Source organism: Thalassophryne amazonica, chromosome 19, assembly GCF_902500255.1.
Source record: "Thalassophryne amazonica chromosome 19, fThaAma1.1, whole genome shotgun sequence".
NCBI classification, from domain to species: domain Eukaryota; kingdom Metazoa; phylum Chordata; class Actinopteri; order Batrachoidiformes; family Batrachoididae; genus Thalassophryne; species Thalassophryne amazonica.
Window position 1 is genome coordinate 32,737,984 of NC_047121.1, and position 14,569 is coordinate 32,752,552.

A 14,569-nucleotide genomic window follows, 5' to 3' on the forward strand; every position below is an offset into this window, starting at 1 on the left:
TAAAGTTAAACTGGGATTTTGTACTGTCTGAAGATCCTCTGTAGTTTTTCCCCTACTCCTGCCTAAATAAGGGAGTGACACTCCTCATCTTCTTGGCTCATCTCCTGTCTGTCTGGTCTCTTGGTTCTTTTGAACAACCAAGAGACCAGACAGACAGGAGATGGAGCCAAGAAGAAGAGGAGTGTCTCTCCCTTATTTAGCTGAGCTTTTGCGATTTAAAGTGAAATGTCCTCGCATCAAGCAAACCCAATCTAGTCAAAGATTCAAGCTTCTCTACTATGGAAACAACCTGAGAGCCTTCACAGAACATTTAGATGCTAAAAATAAATGTTAGTTTGGTATCCTATTTTTACATGAACTGGACCATTTGAACAAGTTAAAAAAAAATACTGATATACTTCTACTCAAAAATGCTGGCTAACCTTTTATAAAGCCACTTTTCATGAATTCTGTCTAGACTATTATGATAACCAGTTATAAACATTTCCTCGATCTATTCTCAAAGTCGTTCATCCAGCAGCACCCCCTGGTGGTCATTTTTCACTCAGTGAAAACATTGTCGAACTCAGTACAAATACATACAATCTGGCCACTTTTCAAAGCCGTGAAATGAACCATTGTCCATTAAATTGACTTTATTGACTACTTCAACCCCAATGTAGTGAATAAATGTCATCGTTCTACAGAGTTCTAGACCTTCAGCTGGCTGAGAAAACAAGCCAGACACAATACAAAACCAGAAAAGTATACAGCCAGAGTATGTTTTCATCAAGTGGCCAGTTGCACATGTGTACGGAAGTATGAATTCTCGCCTAATTTTTGCCGGAAGTGACGTATATCTTGCTGCAACTAACCTGGGACAGATGTGCCGAGTGCCACAAAACGACAGCAGTAACTGAGTCTTTGAGACCAATGGTGCAGCCGAAGTGAGACGCCAGGTCACCGATGACAGCGTGAGCAGGCCAATGATAATGATGGAAATTACGAAACACGCCCAGCCATTCAGGTAGTCTGTGGGAGGAACACAAGCGAACAGGACCTTCCAGAAGACCGTGAGGAAATGCATGACGTAGTCGAAGCAGGATGGCAGCCGTTCTTCGCCTGTGTCCTCTTCGTCCTCATCTCCTGGGAAGAAGTGGGAGCAAGCGGGGGTGACCGGAAGTAGGAATCATGGATGAAAGGTGTGATAGATGCATAATGAGATGACAGAAGACAGCGGTGCAGCAGAAAGGAGGAAGGGACAGTAGAGTATTTTGGCAAAAATAGAGAAGGGGTGTGAGGGAGTGTAAGTAGTAAGTATGAAGAGGACATGAGAAAGCAAGAGAGAACATGACAGAGAACGAATAAAGACAAATGATAAAGCACAAAGGGAAGAGGAGCAGAGAGGGAAAGAGGAAATGGTGGGAAGATTAAAGAATGACAAAGAGGGAAAGCAACGAGAACAACATTCACTTTAAAATGGTATACTGACTTATTTTTCAGGACAAGACTGCAGTCATACTGAGCACCAACAGGGCAAAATTCATTTACAGCATGTGGTCGAGCAAAATAGGCAGCAGTGGAAACTTGGGACGTAGTGACTCCCTGTGTGCCACCTGTTGCCACAGCTATTATGTTATCATTGTGTATCATATAGGCTGATGTATGAACACATGTCTGAATATATGATTCCAAATTAGAAAAGTAGGGATGGTATGGAAAATGCAAAAAACCCCAAAACAAAACAAACTAAGCAGGGATTCTCACATTTACCTTGATTTCTATTTCACTGCAGACCCGGTATAAACCCAAGATATTTCATGTTTTGTCTGGTCATGTTGTGATCTGTTCCTTTTCTGCATCTTTTGTCCGTGTGTTGGTGTTTGGTTTTAGTATGTGTTTCTTTTTTATTCACCCACAGGGTTCCTGTGTGTTTCTTTGTGTGTCTTTGTCACCTGGTCTTCCCCACTGCTGCTGCACATTTCCCAATCACACCACCTCTCACTCGTCTGTCGTTTGTGTCACTATTTACTATTGCACTACTTTCCTTTGTGTTTACCAGATTATTCTTTGACAACTACGGTTAGTTGGCTATTTGTGACGTCTTTGTAGTATTTTCTTTTTGTATGACCCCCCCCCACCCCCCCCCCCCCCCCCCCCCCCCCCCCCCCCGGTTGTTTTGCTGCCTTCTACTGCCTGCGTTTTTGCTTGAATTACTATATTTACTCCTGTTGTGCTCATTGGGATTGTTTCTGTTTGGGGGACTGGACTCTTAATGAGAAAATAAATTATTTTTGTTCCCCCTTATATCCTGTGTGATTACTGCCTGCATGTTTGGGTTCATTCTGTAATTGATCACAACATGTCAACTTCATTTTATTTGTTAATAAACATTCATTCTGGCATTTAAGGCCTATAAAACATACCAAAAAAAGTTGGTATGAGACAATTTAGTGCTAGCATTGAGGCATAAATAAATAAGAAAGGGCTGCACGGTGGCCTAGAAACCATTCAGGAAGTTTCTGGGATGGTTTCCCACCTGGTCCTTTCTGTGTGGAGTTTTGTTGTGTGGGCCGCCAGAAGAGGAGGTACTGCTGGCCCACCACCAGAGGGCGCCCTGCCTGAAGTGCGGGCTTCAGGCACGAGAGGGCGCTGCCGCCTCCAGGAACAGCCGAGGTGACAGCTGTCACCCATCAACTATGACAGCTGTCACTGATCATCTACTTCACACCAGGAATAAAAGCAGGAAGACACCTCCACCACATCGCCGAGATATCAACTTCATTGAGAGGTAATATCCTCAGCCGTTTGTGTATAATCTGTATATTGTGAGTATTTGCAGGAGTACCGGTCCCTCTGACGGTGGAAGCTGAGTGAGTGCTGGACGGCACTTTTTTCCCCTGAGGAATCACTGTGTACTCTACAAGATATTGAGTGAGAGGTGGAATTCCCACCATAATTGTTACTGGGTGTACACACACCCACACTTGACTGTCTTTGTTTTCCGCCAGCAGTACCAGATCCGACACGCCGTGACGGTGGCCACCTGGGGACTTCGGGACTTGGCGGCTCCAGTATCCCTCGGGTTCGGTGGCGGTGGAAATCGTGTAGTTCCGGTTCGTCTCCAGACGGGCGTCTCCTATCGTCGAGCCTGCCCACACGACAACTTTATTGATTGACTTGTATTCATTTTGTAATCTGCTGTGTTTGGTTGTGGCATTCACAACAGTAAAGTGTTCTAATTTAACTCCTTCTATTGTCCGTTCAGTTACGCCCCCTGTTGTGGGTCCGTGTCACTACACTTTCCCAACAGAGTTTGCATGTTCTCTCCATGTTCACACGATTCTCTCCAGGTGGTCGAGGTTCCTCCTACCTTCAAACACATGCAGGTTAGGTGAAGTGGAAACTAATTGTCCTTAGGTGTGGCCTGTCCAGGGTGTACCCAGCCTCTCGTCCAGTGATCCCGGGGATAGGCTCCAACTTCCCGGTGACCCTTGATTGGAATTAGTGGGTATGCTATTTGAAACAAGTGATTATACTCGTGATTCAGTGCATAAGCAGTGCCCATGAAAGGCTGAGTCCTTAAGGAGCAAAGATGGGCAGGGGATCACCTGTTGGTCAACAAATATGTGTGAGAAAGTTATTGTAGAGAAAATGGGTAGGAGCACTGGATTGGCCCACGCGTATTCCTGACCCATCCCCAATAGAGAATGTATGGGGTATTTTGAAACACAAAGACGTAACAGCAGTGATCCTATACTGATGCACATCTTAATGGCTGCAGGAGGAATGGACAAAATAACAGCTTGGTATCCTCAGTGCCAAAATGCCTTTTAAATGTTGTGAGAAGGGATGCAACATGACAGACATAGATGCTTTAGCGTCCCAATTTTTTTTTTTTTTTTTTTTTTTTTTTTGTAATGTGTTGCAGTAATGTACATGTAGGAATGGATTAACTGTATATCAACAAATGAAAAGAAATTGATGACAGAAAACATGAACTAGATTTGGTTCATACAGTCTGCAATGACAAAGAAGTCAAAGTAAATGAAAGAATCAGTGCAGTTTTTTTTATTTTCCATATTGCCCCAGCATTTTCTAATTTGGGGTTATGTGGTGGTTTCAGAACAAACAATGTACTAACTAGCCAAACTACCCAGATTGGTAAACCATTACAGTAACATGGATTGACCAGCCAGTAAGCCAGCTAGTCAACTTCACGGCAAAACCAATTAGTTGTGATTTCTAGGAAACCCAATGCCTTAAAATATTCAAGTAATGCAATGCTTAGCAAATTAATTTAGCTAAGTAGGATATACTATGAGAACAACTGAAATACTTCAAAAGAAATATAGATTTAAGTTGGATCTACTAATGGAACAGACAAAAAAATCTTTAGTTGAACCCCCAGGGGTCCAGAAAGATATAATTCCATTGATGTGGAGTTGCAGGCGAGTCCATGGACCCCTGAAGGATAATGCAATAATAGCAATCCTTACTAGGCCTTCGGACTAGCGCTTCTGTGGATTTCTGTAGCACGAAGCAGGTGAGAATCTGACTCTTGGGGATGGGGCATATAAAGATGGGTGGACTAGTGTAATAGAGATTAAATTTATTATCCAAAACAAGACAAAAACTACATGTAAAAACCAAACCGCAGTCTTTAAGAGAGCAGTTCAAGTCATCAAGTCATTTGTTCTGCCAACAACTGCACAAATACCAGAGATAAATTAACAGATTTGAAGTGACTAGAATTTATTTCAACTCTGGTTTTACATGGTGTTGCCACAACTGACCATTATGTGTCAGTACTTTAACTTGGCACAAGTTTATACTCGATGCGCTTCCTGACGATGCGCTTCTAACCCTAACTTTATCAAAAACAGTCATGCATATTTCTGAACATTAAATGAAAACCACAGTTTGCAAAAATTTGTAGGAACATGCACGAAATATTACACACTACTTTTCAGATGATATTATAAGAAGTGTGTCAAGAGAAAATGTTTCCAGTACATTAAACCATTTCAGTGTAATCTACGTAAATAATGCAAACGCTACATGGATACTGCACAAAGCAGGTGGCTCTGTGGCATAGGAGGTGGACTGCCAACTTATAGACCTGGTTTTGATTCTACAACCCCTGGCAAAAATTATGGAATCACCGGCCTCAGACGATGTTCATTCAGTTGTTTAATTTTGTAGAAAAAAAAGCAGATCACAGACATGACACAAAACTAAAGTCATTTCAAATGGCAACTTTCTGGCTTTAAGAAACACTATAAGAAATCAAGAAAGAAAGATTGTGGCAGTCAGTAACGGTTACTTTTTTAGACCAAGCAGAGGAAAAAAATATGGAATCACTCAATTCTGAGGAAAAAATTATGGAATCACCCTGTAAATTTTCATCCCCCAAATTAACACCTGCATCAAATCAGATCTGCTCATTGACATTGACCCTAGGCCATGACATTGACCCTATGTGTCTTTTTGCAAGGAATGTTTTTGCAGTTTTTGCTCTATGGCAAGATGCATTATCATCTTGAAAAATGATTTCATCATCCCCAAACATCCTTTCAACTGTCCAAAATATCAACATAAACTTGTGCATTTATTGATGATGTAATGACAGCCATCTCCCCAGTGCCTTTACCTGACATGCAGCCCCATATCATCAATGACTGTGGAAATTTACATGTTCTCTTTAGGCAGTCATCTTTATAAATCTCATTGGAAAGGCACCAAACAAAAGTTCCAGCATCATCACCTTGCCCAGTGCAGATTTGAGATTCATCACTGAATATGACTTTCATCCAGTCATCCATAGTCCACAATTGCTTTTCCTTAGCCCATTGTAACCTTGTTTTTTTCTGTTTAGGTGTTAATGATGCCTTTCGTTTAGCTTTTCTGTATGTAAATCCCATTTCCTTTAGGCGGTTTCTTACAGTTCAGTCACAGACGTTGACTCCAGTTTCCTCCCATTCATTCCTCATTTGTTTTGTTGTACATTTTTCAATTTTTGAGACATATTGCTTTAGGTTTTCTGTCTTGACGCTTTGATGTCTTCCTTGGTCTACCAGTATGTTTGCCTTTAACAACCTTCCCATGTTGTTTGTATTTGGTCCAGAGTTTAGACACAGCTGACTGTGAACAACCAACATCTTTTGCAACATTGCGTGATGATTTACTCTCTTTTAAGAGTTTGACAATCCTCTCCTTTGTTTCAATTGACATCTCTCGTGTTGGAGCCATGATTCATGTCAGTCCACTTGGTGCAACAGCTCTCCAAGGTGTGTTCACTCCTTTTTAGATACAGACTAACGAGCAGATCTGATATGATGCAGATGTTAGTTTTGCGGATGAAAATTTACAGGGTGATTCCATAATTTTTTCCTCAGAATTGAGTGAGTCCACATTTTTTTTCCCTCTGCTTGGTCTAAAAAAGTAACCGTTACTGACTGCCACAATCTTTTTTTCTTGATTTCTTATAGTGTTTCTTAAAGCCAGAAAATTGCCATTTGAAATGACTTTAGTTTTGTGTCATGTCTGTGATCTGCTTTTTTTTCTACAAAATTAAACAACTGAATGAACATCCTCCGAGGCCGGTGATTCCATAATTTTTGCCAGGGGTTGTAGGTGTGTGCTCAGGCTGCTTATTTGTGTTCTTGGACAAGGCACTCCACCTGCATTCTCTCAGGGGGCTGAACAACAAAAATTAATCTCACTGGCTACGAGTTGTTCTGTTCTAATTTAAATGCTCTGGATGTGCTTGTGGAAGTCATCTTCTGTGTTTGGGAGCTCACAGATAGGATATTGTGCTGATTCAAAGTGTCAGGCCATGTGAGAACCATACATTTTTCAGCCATGGATCATGACAAAATAAAGTGCACGAGTAGATTTAATATTTCAGCATCAAAGTGACAAACCAAGGCAAAGCACAAAGTCGACAGTTCCTGTGACTGCAGCAAACACAGCAGGAAGCTACCGTAGGAAGATCTGATGGACGAGTCTCTGTTAATCATACAAAATAATTCAAGAACTCAACTGTGTTATTTGTTATCATTAAAATAAAAAATAGTATAGTGTGTACTATCTACAGCATAAAGCATCTATAACATAAAAACAGCAAAAATGGTGACAAAGACCAATCTAAGTTTGGACAGGGGTCAATAATAAAATATGCTCTAATTTTAGTAAAATAATTCTGCAAATTATTGGATATGTAATAGGAATGTTGTTTTTGGCTGTGTGAATGCTTGATCGCATAAGGGGCAAACAAGGTCAATGGTAACTCATATTTAGAAAGTGCTGAATGCGTTTGTAAAAAAGAAAACCAGAAAATTCTGTTGTTTTTACAGAAAAAAAATGCAGCTGTGGTTGCCAGAATAATTCCGTTAAAAATAGAAAATAATATGTAAATATCCTTACAAGAAAAAATCAATTTTAAAGTATAAAAGTGTTATATTTGGAAAGGAAAAAAAACTAAACTAAAATAAAATGAACCAAGGATATTCTGTATGGGAAACAAGCACACTAACTGCTTGCACCACCATTCTGTCACATACTGTAAATGCAATGAACTGCCAGATCCATTTCATAATTTTGATATACAGAGTACTCAATTCTAGAATGACATGATTTTTTTTCTACAGAACTCATCATATTAACATACTGTACTTTATACAAATACAGTAAAATATGTTAATACAGCAATATCATGTACATTGCATTATACATTCAGAGTAGTTCCTATTGTGAGACAGCACAGTGGTGCAAAGAGTAAGTGTACCTCTCTCCTAAGCGAACTGTCCCACCTCCAAGGTTGCACAATGCCCATTGTCCTTATACAGCTGGAGCTGTGTTAGAAAAACTAGATCAACCTCCTGTGGTCGGCCTGAGCAAAACTGGCAACAACAACATCTCTTTGAATGGGGAAAAGAATACATTTAAAAATAGCATGATCGTGTTAATTCAGAAATTTAGTAGTTTAAAATGTAACTTTTTGTCAAGTACAGCTTTATATTGTAAAATTTCCAGGTTCTTCTGTAAAGGGTTTTTATCTATTTTTACTGTTTTTGTTTTTTGTTAATCAGAATTCATTGAAAACCTTAAAGTACTTTAAATTAAGGAGTATTCTGCGAAATTTCCACGTGTCTCAGCTTATACCCCCATCACACATACGCCGATTGAGGCTGATTTGCGTCAGAATGACACATCCGGCCACAATCGGGAAATACTGACTTGAGGTCCGAAGACCAACGGACGGCAGTCTGTGAGCATCTACATATTTGGTCCCATTCGCTCGGCTGTACCGAGTGCGCTGCACATGTTTAAAACACTCTTAGCAGCATCGAGATGGAACGCACATCTGATGGCGGTCTATATGCAGTTTTTGCATCATCTAATCGCAGTCTACATATTCTGACTGCATCAAAACAGCATCTGAAATGATCTGATTGTGGTTGATTGAGCTCTGAGATTAATCGGTCACAGCAAAGCCTGCCGGCATGTTGCGGGCTGTCCAACTCCACTGGACCCCGGCCAGGGAGGGTAAAAGAAATGTTGATATGTAATAACATGTATGTGGCGCACATTCATCATATACAGTGCATGTGAATAGCGCACAATCAAACCAAAAGTACCGTGTGCAGCTGCGCCTCTCCGAGGTCTCATGCACAGTAATGTGTCATAGCGCATGTCAGGCATGGCGCTGAATGGATTTCACTGCTGTAATATACATATTATTACCTGATCACCCTCTAAACTCTGTAGGAGGTGTGACGTGGAACTGTATCCCAGGCCTTGACAACGTTATTAAACATGAAACTCACCTCCAGCACGGAACCACGATTGTTTCACAGCACAGAGCTCACAGGAACCAAATCACAGCCTGTGGTGAAAAGCCTCTCACCCGGCTGTGGTGTGCTGCAAATAACTTTGCAAAAATTAAATCCTGTGTGATAACCCAACTGACATCAAGGTTGTACAGAGTTGCGTTGTGCTCCTGAAGTAAGCAAAAAAAAAAGAAAAAAAAAAAAGAAATTAAAATTCACTGGAAAGGCTGCGTCTGGCCCACTGCCAGCAAACTTTCAGTAAGGTGTCCAGTGGCACACGCACACATGCGCCCCACGCGTGTGCTTAGTGGCTCATGCAGCTGTTCTGAACACACACAGACACACAGCTGAATGTTCCTCACATGCACGTGAGGAACACAGCGCTGCCTCCCACTCTGGTTCATGTTTGCCATCCAGACATTTGGACATCAGGCAGTCTTCAGCACCTTTTATGGCAGTTTGTGTCATCTAAACTGTTGTCTACATGTGCTTTTGATGCCATTGTGCTGGTGTGGATGAGTTGCGTACTGACACTGCTGACCACGCCTCTTTCCCTCCCGACTGCGTCCGATGATGGTAATATTTGCTGTTTCGCCTGGTTCCTGCACATTCTTGCTATGTGTGACGGGGACTTTAGATTCACAGCATTAAACAGGGTGACATTTTCAACAGTACCTGCACTGACTGTAATAGCCTCCATAAACTGGTCCCGCCAAGAGCTGGTTCCCACCACCAGTGCCAGGTTAGTCTTCTTGATCAGCTTATCCACTGTACTCTGTGGTACATCATTCCAAAAAGAAAATATGTAGATTACTTACACTAACAGCCAGCATCCACAGACACCTAGTTAAGGGAAATGCATTATTTTACCACATGATGGCAGTGGTAATAAGCTCCAAGCAGCTGCAGACTCTTCTATTTGATGCACAATGAAATGCACACATCAGAAACAAATATGGTTGTATTTTTGGCTGAGGATCTTGGAGGATGCATATATATCTCTGGCTCCTTCAAAAATTTATCTCAGAGGGATGCTGAAGAGTCTGATGTGCTAAACTCCTCACTGAATTCTCAAATATAACTATTCTTTGAGAGAAGGCATAAGATAATTTGGGAAGCGTGATTTGTTATCTCTTAGCCTGCATGAAAATAACTACTTGCAGCTGTAATGATCATGGTTCTCAGGTTGCACACATTCTGTGTGAAGGAGAACCTTTTCCCACCTTAAACTCGTAGGACTCCTCAATTATGACTTCCAGTTTGGAGTGTTCTCCCAGCACTGGTTTTCCCATCTCCGCAATCCGCTTGGCCTCCTCCTCGTCTGATGTCAGCTTTCTATCTGGCACATCTGAGCGGACAGGATGGGGAGGGGACAAAGGAGAGGGAATGAGATGGGAATGAAAACAGAAAGATGCTCAGCTGATTGTTCAAAGTTGCTGAATGAGTAACAGATAGACATTACAGATCCTTCATACATTTCTATTACAGCCAGTATTTACGTCAGGCACATTTATACCTAGTTTTACCTGTAGTGACTTCTTGTGTTGTTGTTCCACATTAAATTAGACAGGGACAACACACAACCATGGAAAAGTCAAACAATGGGGGTGATGGATGAAGCAAGACCAGGGGTGAGCAACGAGGGCCAAGACAGTGCAGGTTTTCCTTGCAACCAATCACCTCAGCAGGTGGGTTTACTGATGAGCTTCTGCCCTGAACATAAACACGTGATCACCAATGAAATCTCCTGCTGAGACACCTGATCATCAATGAAATCAGCTGCTAAGGTGATGGGTAGAAAGGGAAACCTGCAGTGTCTTGGTCCTTCAGAGCACATGATTGCCCACCCCTGGGTAAGACTATTTCCTTCAGGTCATATCATGTGCGGTAGCATCTGGTGGTACCACTTGTCACTGCATCAATCATACTACGGAGCTGACCCTAGGTCCTGGCTCGCATCCACTCTGGCAGACAACTGGTCCATCTCGCTTCCACAGCACCGTTGGACTGATAGTATTGCACACCGGGCATCTGCCCGGTGGCCTGATGGCCTACTTTCCTCCTTTATTTAGAGCTGAGCTGAGCCGCTCCATATCTGCACGTTAAAACAGCTGATCCTCCGCAACGCGTCAACAACTAACACTATTTTCCACTCAAATGCACCTAAACACTCTTTCTGAGGATCACATGATGTGAAAACACAATAAAACTTTCTTACCTGTAAATCTGGTCATGTTTTCTGCATAAATAAATGTTATCCATTCTTTGTGCTCAAACGCCAAAGCAGGGGCGAATCCAGATGGAATGGGGGCGTGGGGCAGGGATGTCCCCCCTCACAACACCCCTAGATTAAAGGTCCAGTTTTGAAGCCTTTTTTTACTACAACTACTAATACTACTTAAAATAATAATAATTTCGACAAGTAAAATGTTTAGAGAAAATTTAAATGTTAGAAAAATGTTAGAAAGAATTTAATAGTTACATTTATTAACAATGTAGGTTAGAAATTACAAGTTTTACTGTTACAGTGCTGTCACCAGTTAAATATGAGGTCAAGAAAGAGGTCTTTATTTTACTTTTTATAAAACAAGTATATATTTTCATTGAAGTCAAGAAAGGGTGACTATAAAGTGAGTTTTGGCAAAACAAGTATCATTGTTATGTTGAGGTGGCAGAGGGTTGTTGTGGGCAGCTGGGGAAAGTAACTAAAAAGTAACTAGTAATCTAAGTTAGTTACTTTTACAATTGAGTAATCAGTAAAGTAACTAAGTTACTTTTTCAAGGAGTAATCAGTAATTGGATTACTTTTTCAAAGTAACTGTGGCAACACTGGATACCGGTATATAAACCCTCCTATTGGTGCATAAACTGGTAGATCGGCCCTTTAGTCATGATTGATTGTGGCCTGGACCAATGAGGTGAGAGGCAGGCCAATTACTCCTCCATCTCGGGCCTCGGTTGGGCTACACAGTGCGCCAGTGCCGGACAGAGCGATAATGAGCGATATGGATGGTGGCAAGAAGAGGAAAGGTAGCGCTGAAAGAGCCAGGGATCAGAAGAGAGTAGCCCTTCAGGCAGATGCTGCAAAATGTCTTAAAATAACAGACATGTTTGCTTCGCGTGGACGCGGAGCATCCACATCTGTGGCAGCCTCAGCAAGTGGCAGAGAAGAAGTTCAACAGGTGGACGAGGCGGGGACCACTACGGCCATGACGGTAAGTGAAGGTTAACTTCAGCTATTAATTGATGAACAGCAACCTAACTTGTTCATAAATCAGACATCTGTGTGTGAGAGAGACATTCTGATCTTCTGGTCTGACGTAAAGTGCTGTCTAACTGGGTCACTCAGATATGAATTAAGGTTGGATATAATTTTCGTTCGTGCTAACTCTGCCAGTCACGTAACCTAGCCTAGCAATGTAACCTGTGCAAATGGTGTGCATGGCTAGCTACCATGCTGCTGCCGCCAGGTTGTTTCTTTATTCTTTATTCTATTTGTGTGACGGTCGTGCGTCGGTCATACAAAGTATGCTGTTTTGCACAGTCTGCGGTGCGGTGGCGTGGTATAATGGCGTCCCTGTCTAAAATGTATTTTCCCAAGTCCTGGCATAATTTCACATACCTAACATTTTACTTTAAATTGAGAGTCATTCTCTAAGTTGATTAGCAACACAAATTGGTAATAAAAGAAATCTTTGATGTTTCTTGTAGCTTGTAGTGAGATAGACAACTGTCTCCATCTTGTGGCCTTTTTGTGTATTGCAGTTTCAAAAGTTCAACCTTTGTATCCAGTCATTGGTTCAGTCATCCAGTCATTTCTTGCTTTATATGATGAATTGTATATTATTTATAGTATAGCCTACAGTATTTCTATAACAAATGTTTTTATATAATTTCTATTTCTAAATTTAAGTAACAAGGCTGAATGAAATGACGGCTTATTATGTCTAAAAAGTAATGTGACCTACTGTCAATAGATCGTACTTTTGATAAGCCTATGATAACTGTATTTCAGGAGAATTTTTCATAATGCTTATTATAGTGTTAAAATGTATGTGTCTCCTGGTGCACATTGATCAGTTAAGGGACCAAAAAAAAAAAAAAACACACTGTCACAGCAGGCGTAATTTTTTTCCCCTCGATACCTGGTGGTGGCCTGGTCTTGGTTAAAAATGCCCGGCCTGAAAAATTTCCCCAGTCCAGCCCTGTTCCACAGCCAGGTGATATTTGAGCATCTCCTTTGCCTCTTCCAGTTTCGGGGTACTCTGGATTGAGGAGCATGGCTGTAGTGTTGTAGCTGACGTTACATCACCGTGCAAGTATTGTGCCTCAAAGTCTCCCTATTTAAACATTTGAAACAAAGTTTTTGTCACAGAAACATGAATGTCACTTATAACACGATTATACCCCTGAAACTATGATGGCACTTTCATCTTGTGGGTGGTGATAGTCTAGTGGTTAAAGCGTTGGGCTTGAGACCAGCGGATCCTCGGTTAAAACTCCAGTCTGACCGGAAAATCACTAAGGGCCCTTGGACAAGGTCTTTAGTCCCCTAGTTGCTCCCGGTGTGTAGTGGGCCTCACATCGGGGTAAATGTGAGGCATTGATGTGTAAAGTGCTTTGAGCATCTGATGCAGATAGAAAAGCGCTATGTAAATGCAGTCCATTTACTTTCACCACATACAAATACAATTCTCATGGCTAAAATCAGAAAATCACTGAAAGCCTGTATCTTAGACTTGATCTTTGACAATCACACTCTGCTTCTTAAGTGCTGGAATCAAGGTATCAAGGATCACACCATCATCATCAAAGTGAACGTCAGTGAACCTTTCCTCACCGACAAAGAGTAGTATAATACCCATGTAACAGTTCCAGTCTAGGTGACCACCATTGTCTTTTCCAGAGAAGGACAAGTCCTTTCTTCCAGCCTTTTGGGAGGATATCTCTCTCCCAAATGACCATGAGAAATAACATCTCCATCTGCTGTGATGTTTAATTTTGGGGGTATCTAGTGTCTGCTCTCTGTGCTTCCCTGTTCTAGTGTTGTGTATCCTAGCATTGGTTTGTTAATTGTTCCTCATGTTCTCTTTAGTGAAATCCTCCTGTGTCAATTATTCCTCATGCTTTTATTTTGACATCTACTCTGTGTTTCTTCTCTGTGACTTTAGGTCCTGCCACTTGGGCTTAATGTGCACCATTGTTTCCTCTGTGACTGTTTCAAACACTTTATAATTGTTCACTGCTCATCACTACCTTGACGGGTCTTGTTTCTCTTGCATTTTTTTCCCTTGTGTTTACTCTTCAGCTACTAACCCACACTTCTGATGTTCGAGTTGTGCTTGCGCCTTATGGGAATGCCCTTCCTGTTTGGTATGAATGCTCTCTGTGCACCAACCCTCTGCCTGTACTCAGAGTTAAACCGTTTGCTCATTCGATTATGGATACTGCTGTCTCGTGGACTGACTTCCTGGTACAGCCTGACCTCTTGTTAACCCATCTGCTTGCTTCCATACGTACACATATATTGTACAGACGTCTACTCATCATAGTGCAGTGTTCTGTGATTTTATCTGCTGAAAAGACAACCACTGAATTTTTACCACCAGTGCGTTTCTCTGCCCTGGGGTCCTCAATTGTGCTCAGACCAGTATTCCTGCTGAAGGAGTTCAGTCCCAGCACCAGAAATCACTCCACCCTCAGCTGTTTCATCATATTAGCAATCTCAGTGGTTCACAGTTTACTGACAGATCAGC

The 14,569-nt window shown here is 41.6% G+C and overlaps 1 protein-coding gene across 1 annotated transcript in view; it reads right to left on the bottom strand.

Annotated features, from left to right (window-relative positions):
- Window positions 1-14,569, bottom strand: part of slc8a3 (solute carrier family 8 member 3) — a 351,492-nt gene that overhangs the window by 9,445 nt on the left and 327,478 nt on the right. The window contains 5 exon segments of the mRNA XM_034194826.1: window positions 855-884; window positions 887-952; window positions 955-1,125; window positions 9,489-9,588; window positions 10,037-10,161. Of these exon segments, the coding sequence (XP_034050717.1) occupies window positions 855-884; window positions 887-952; window positions 955-1,125; window positions 9,489-9,588; window positions 10,037-10,161 (492 nt within the window).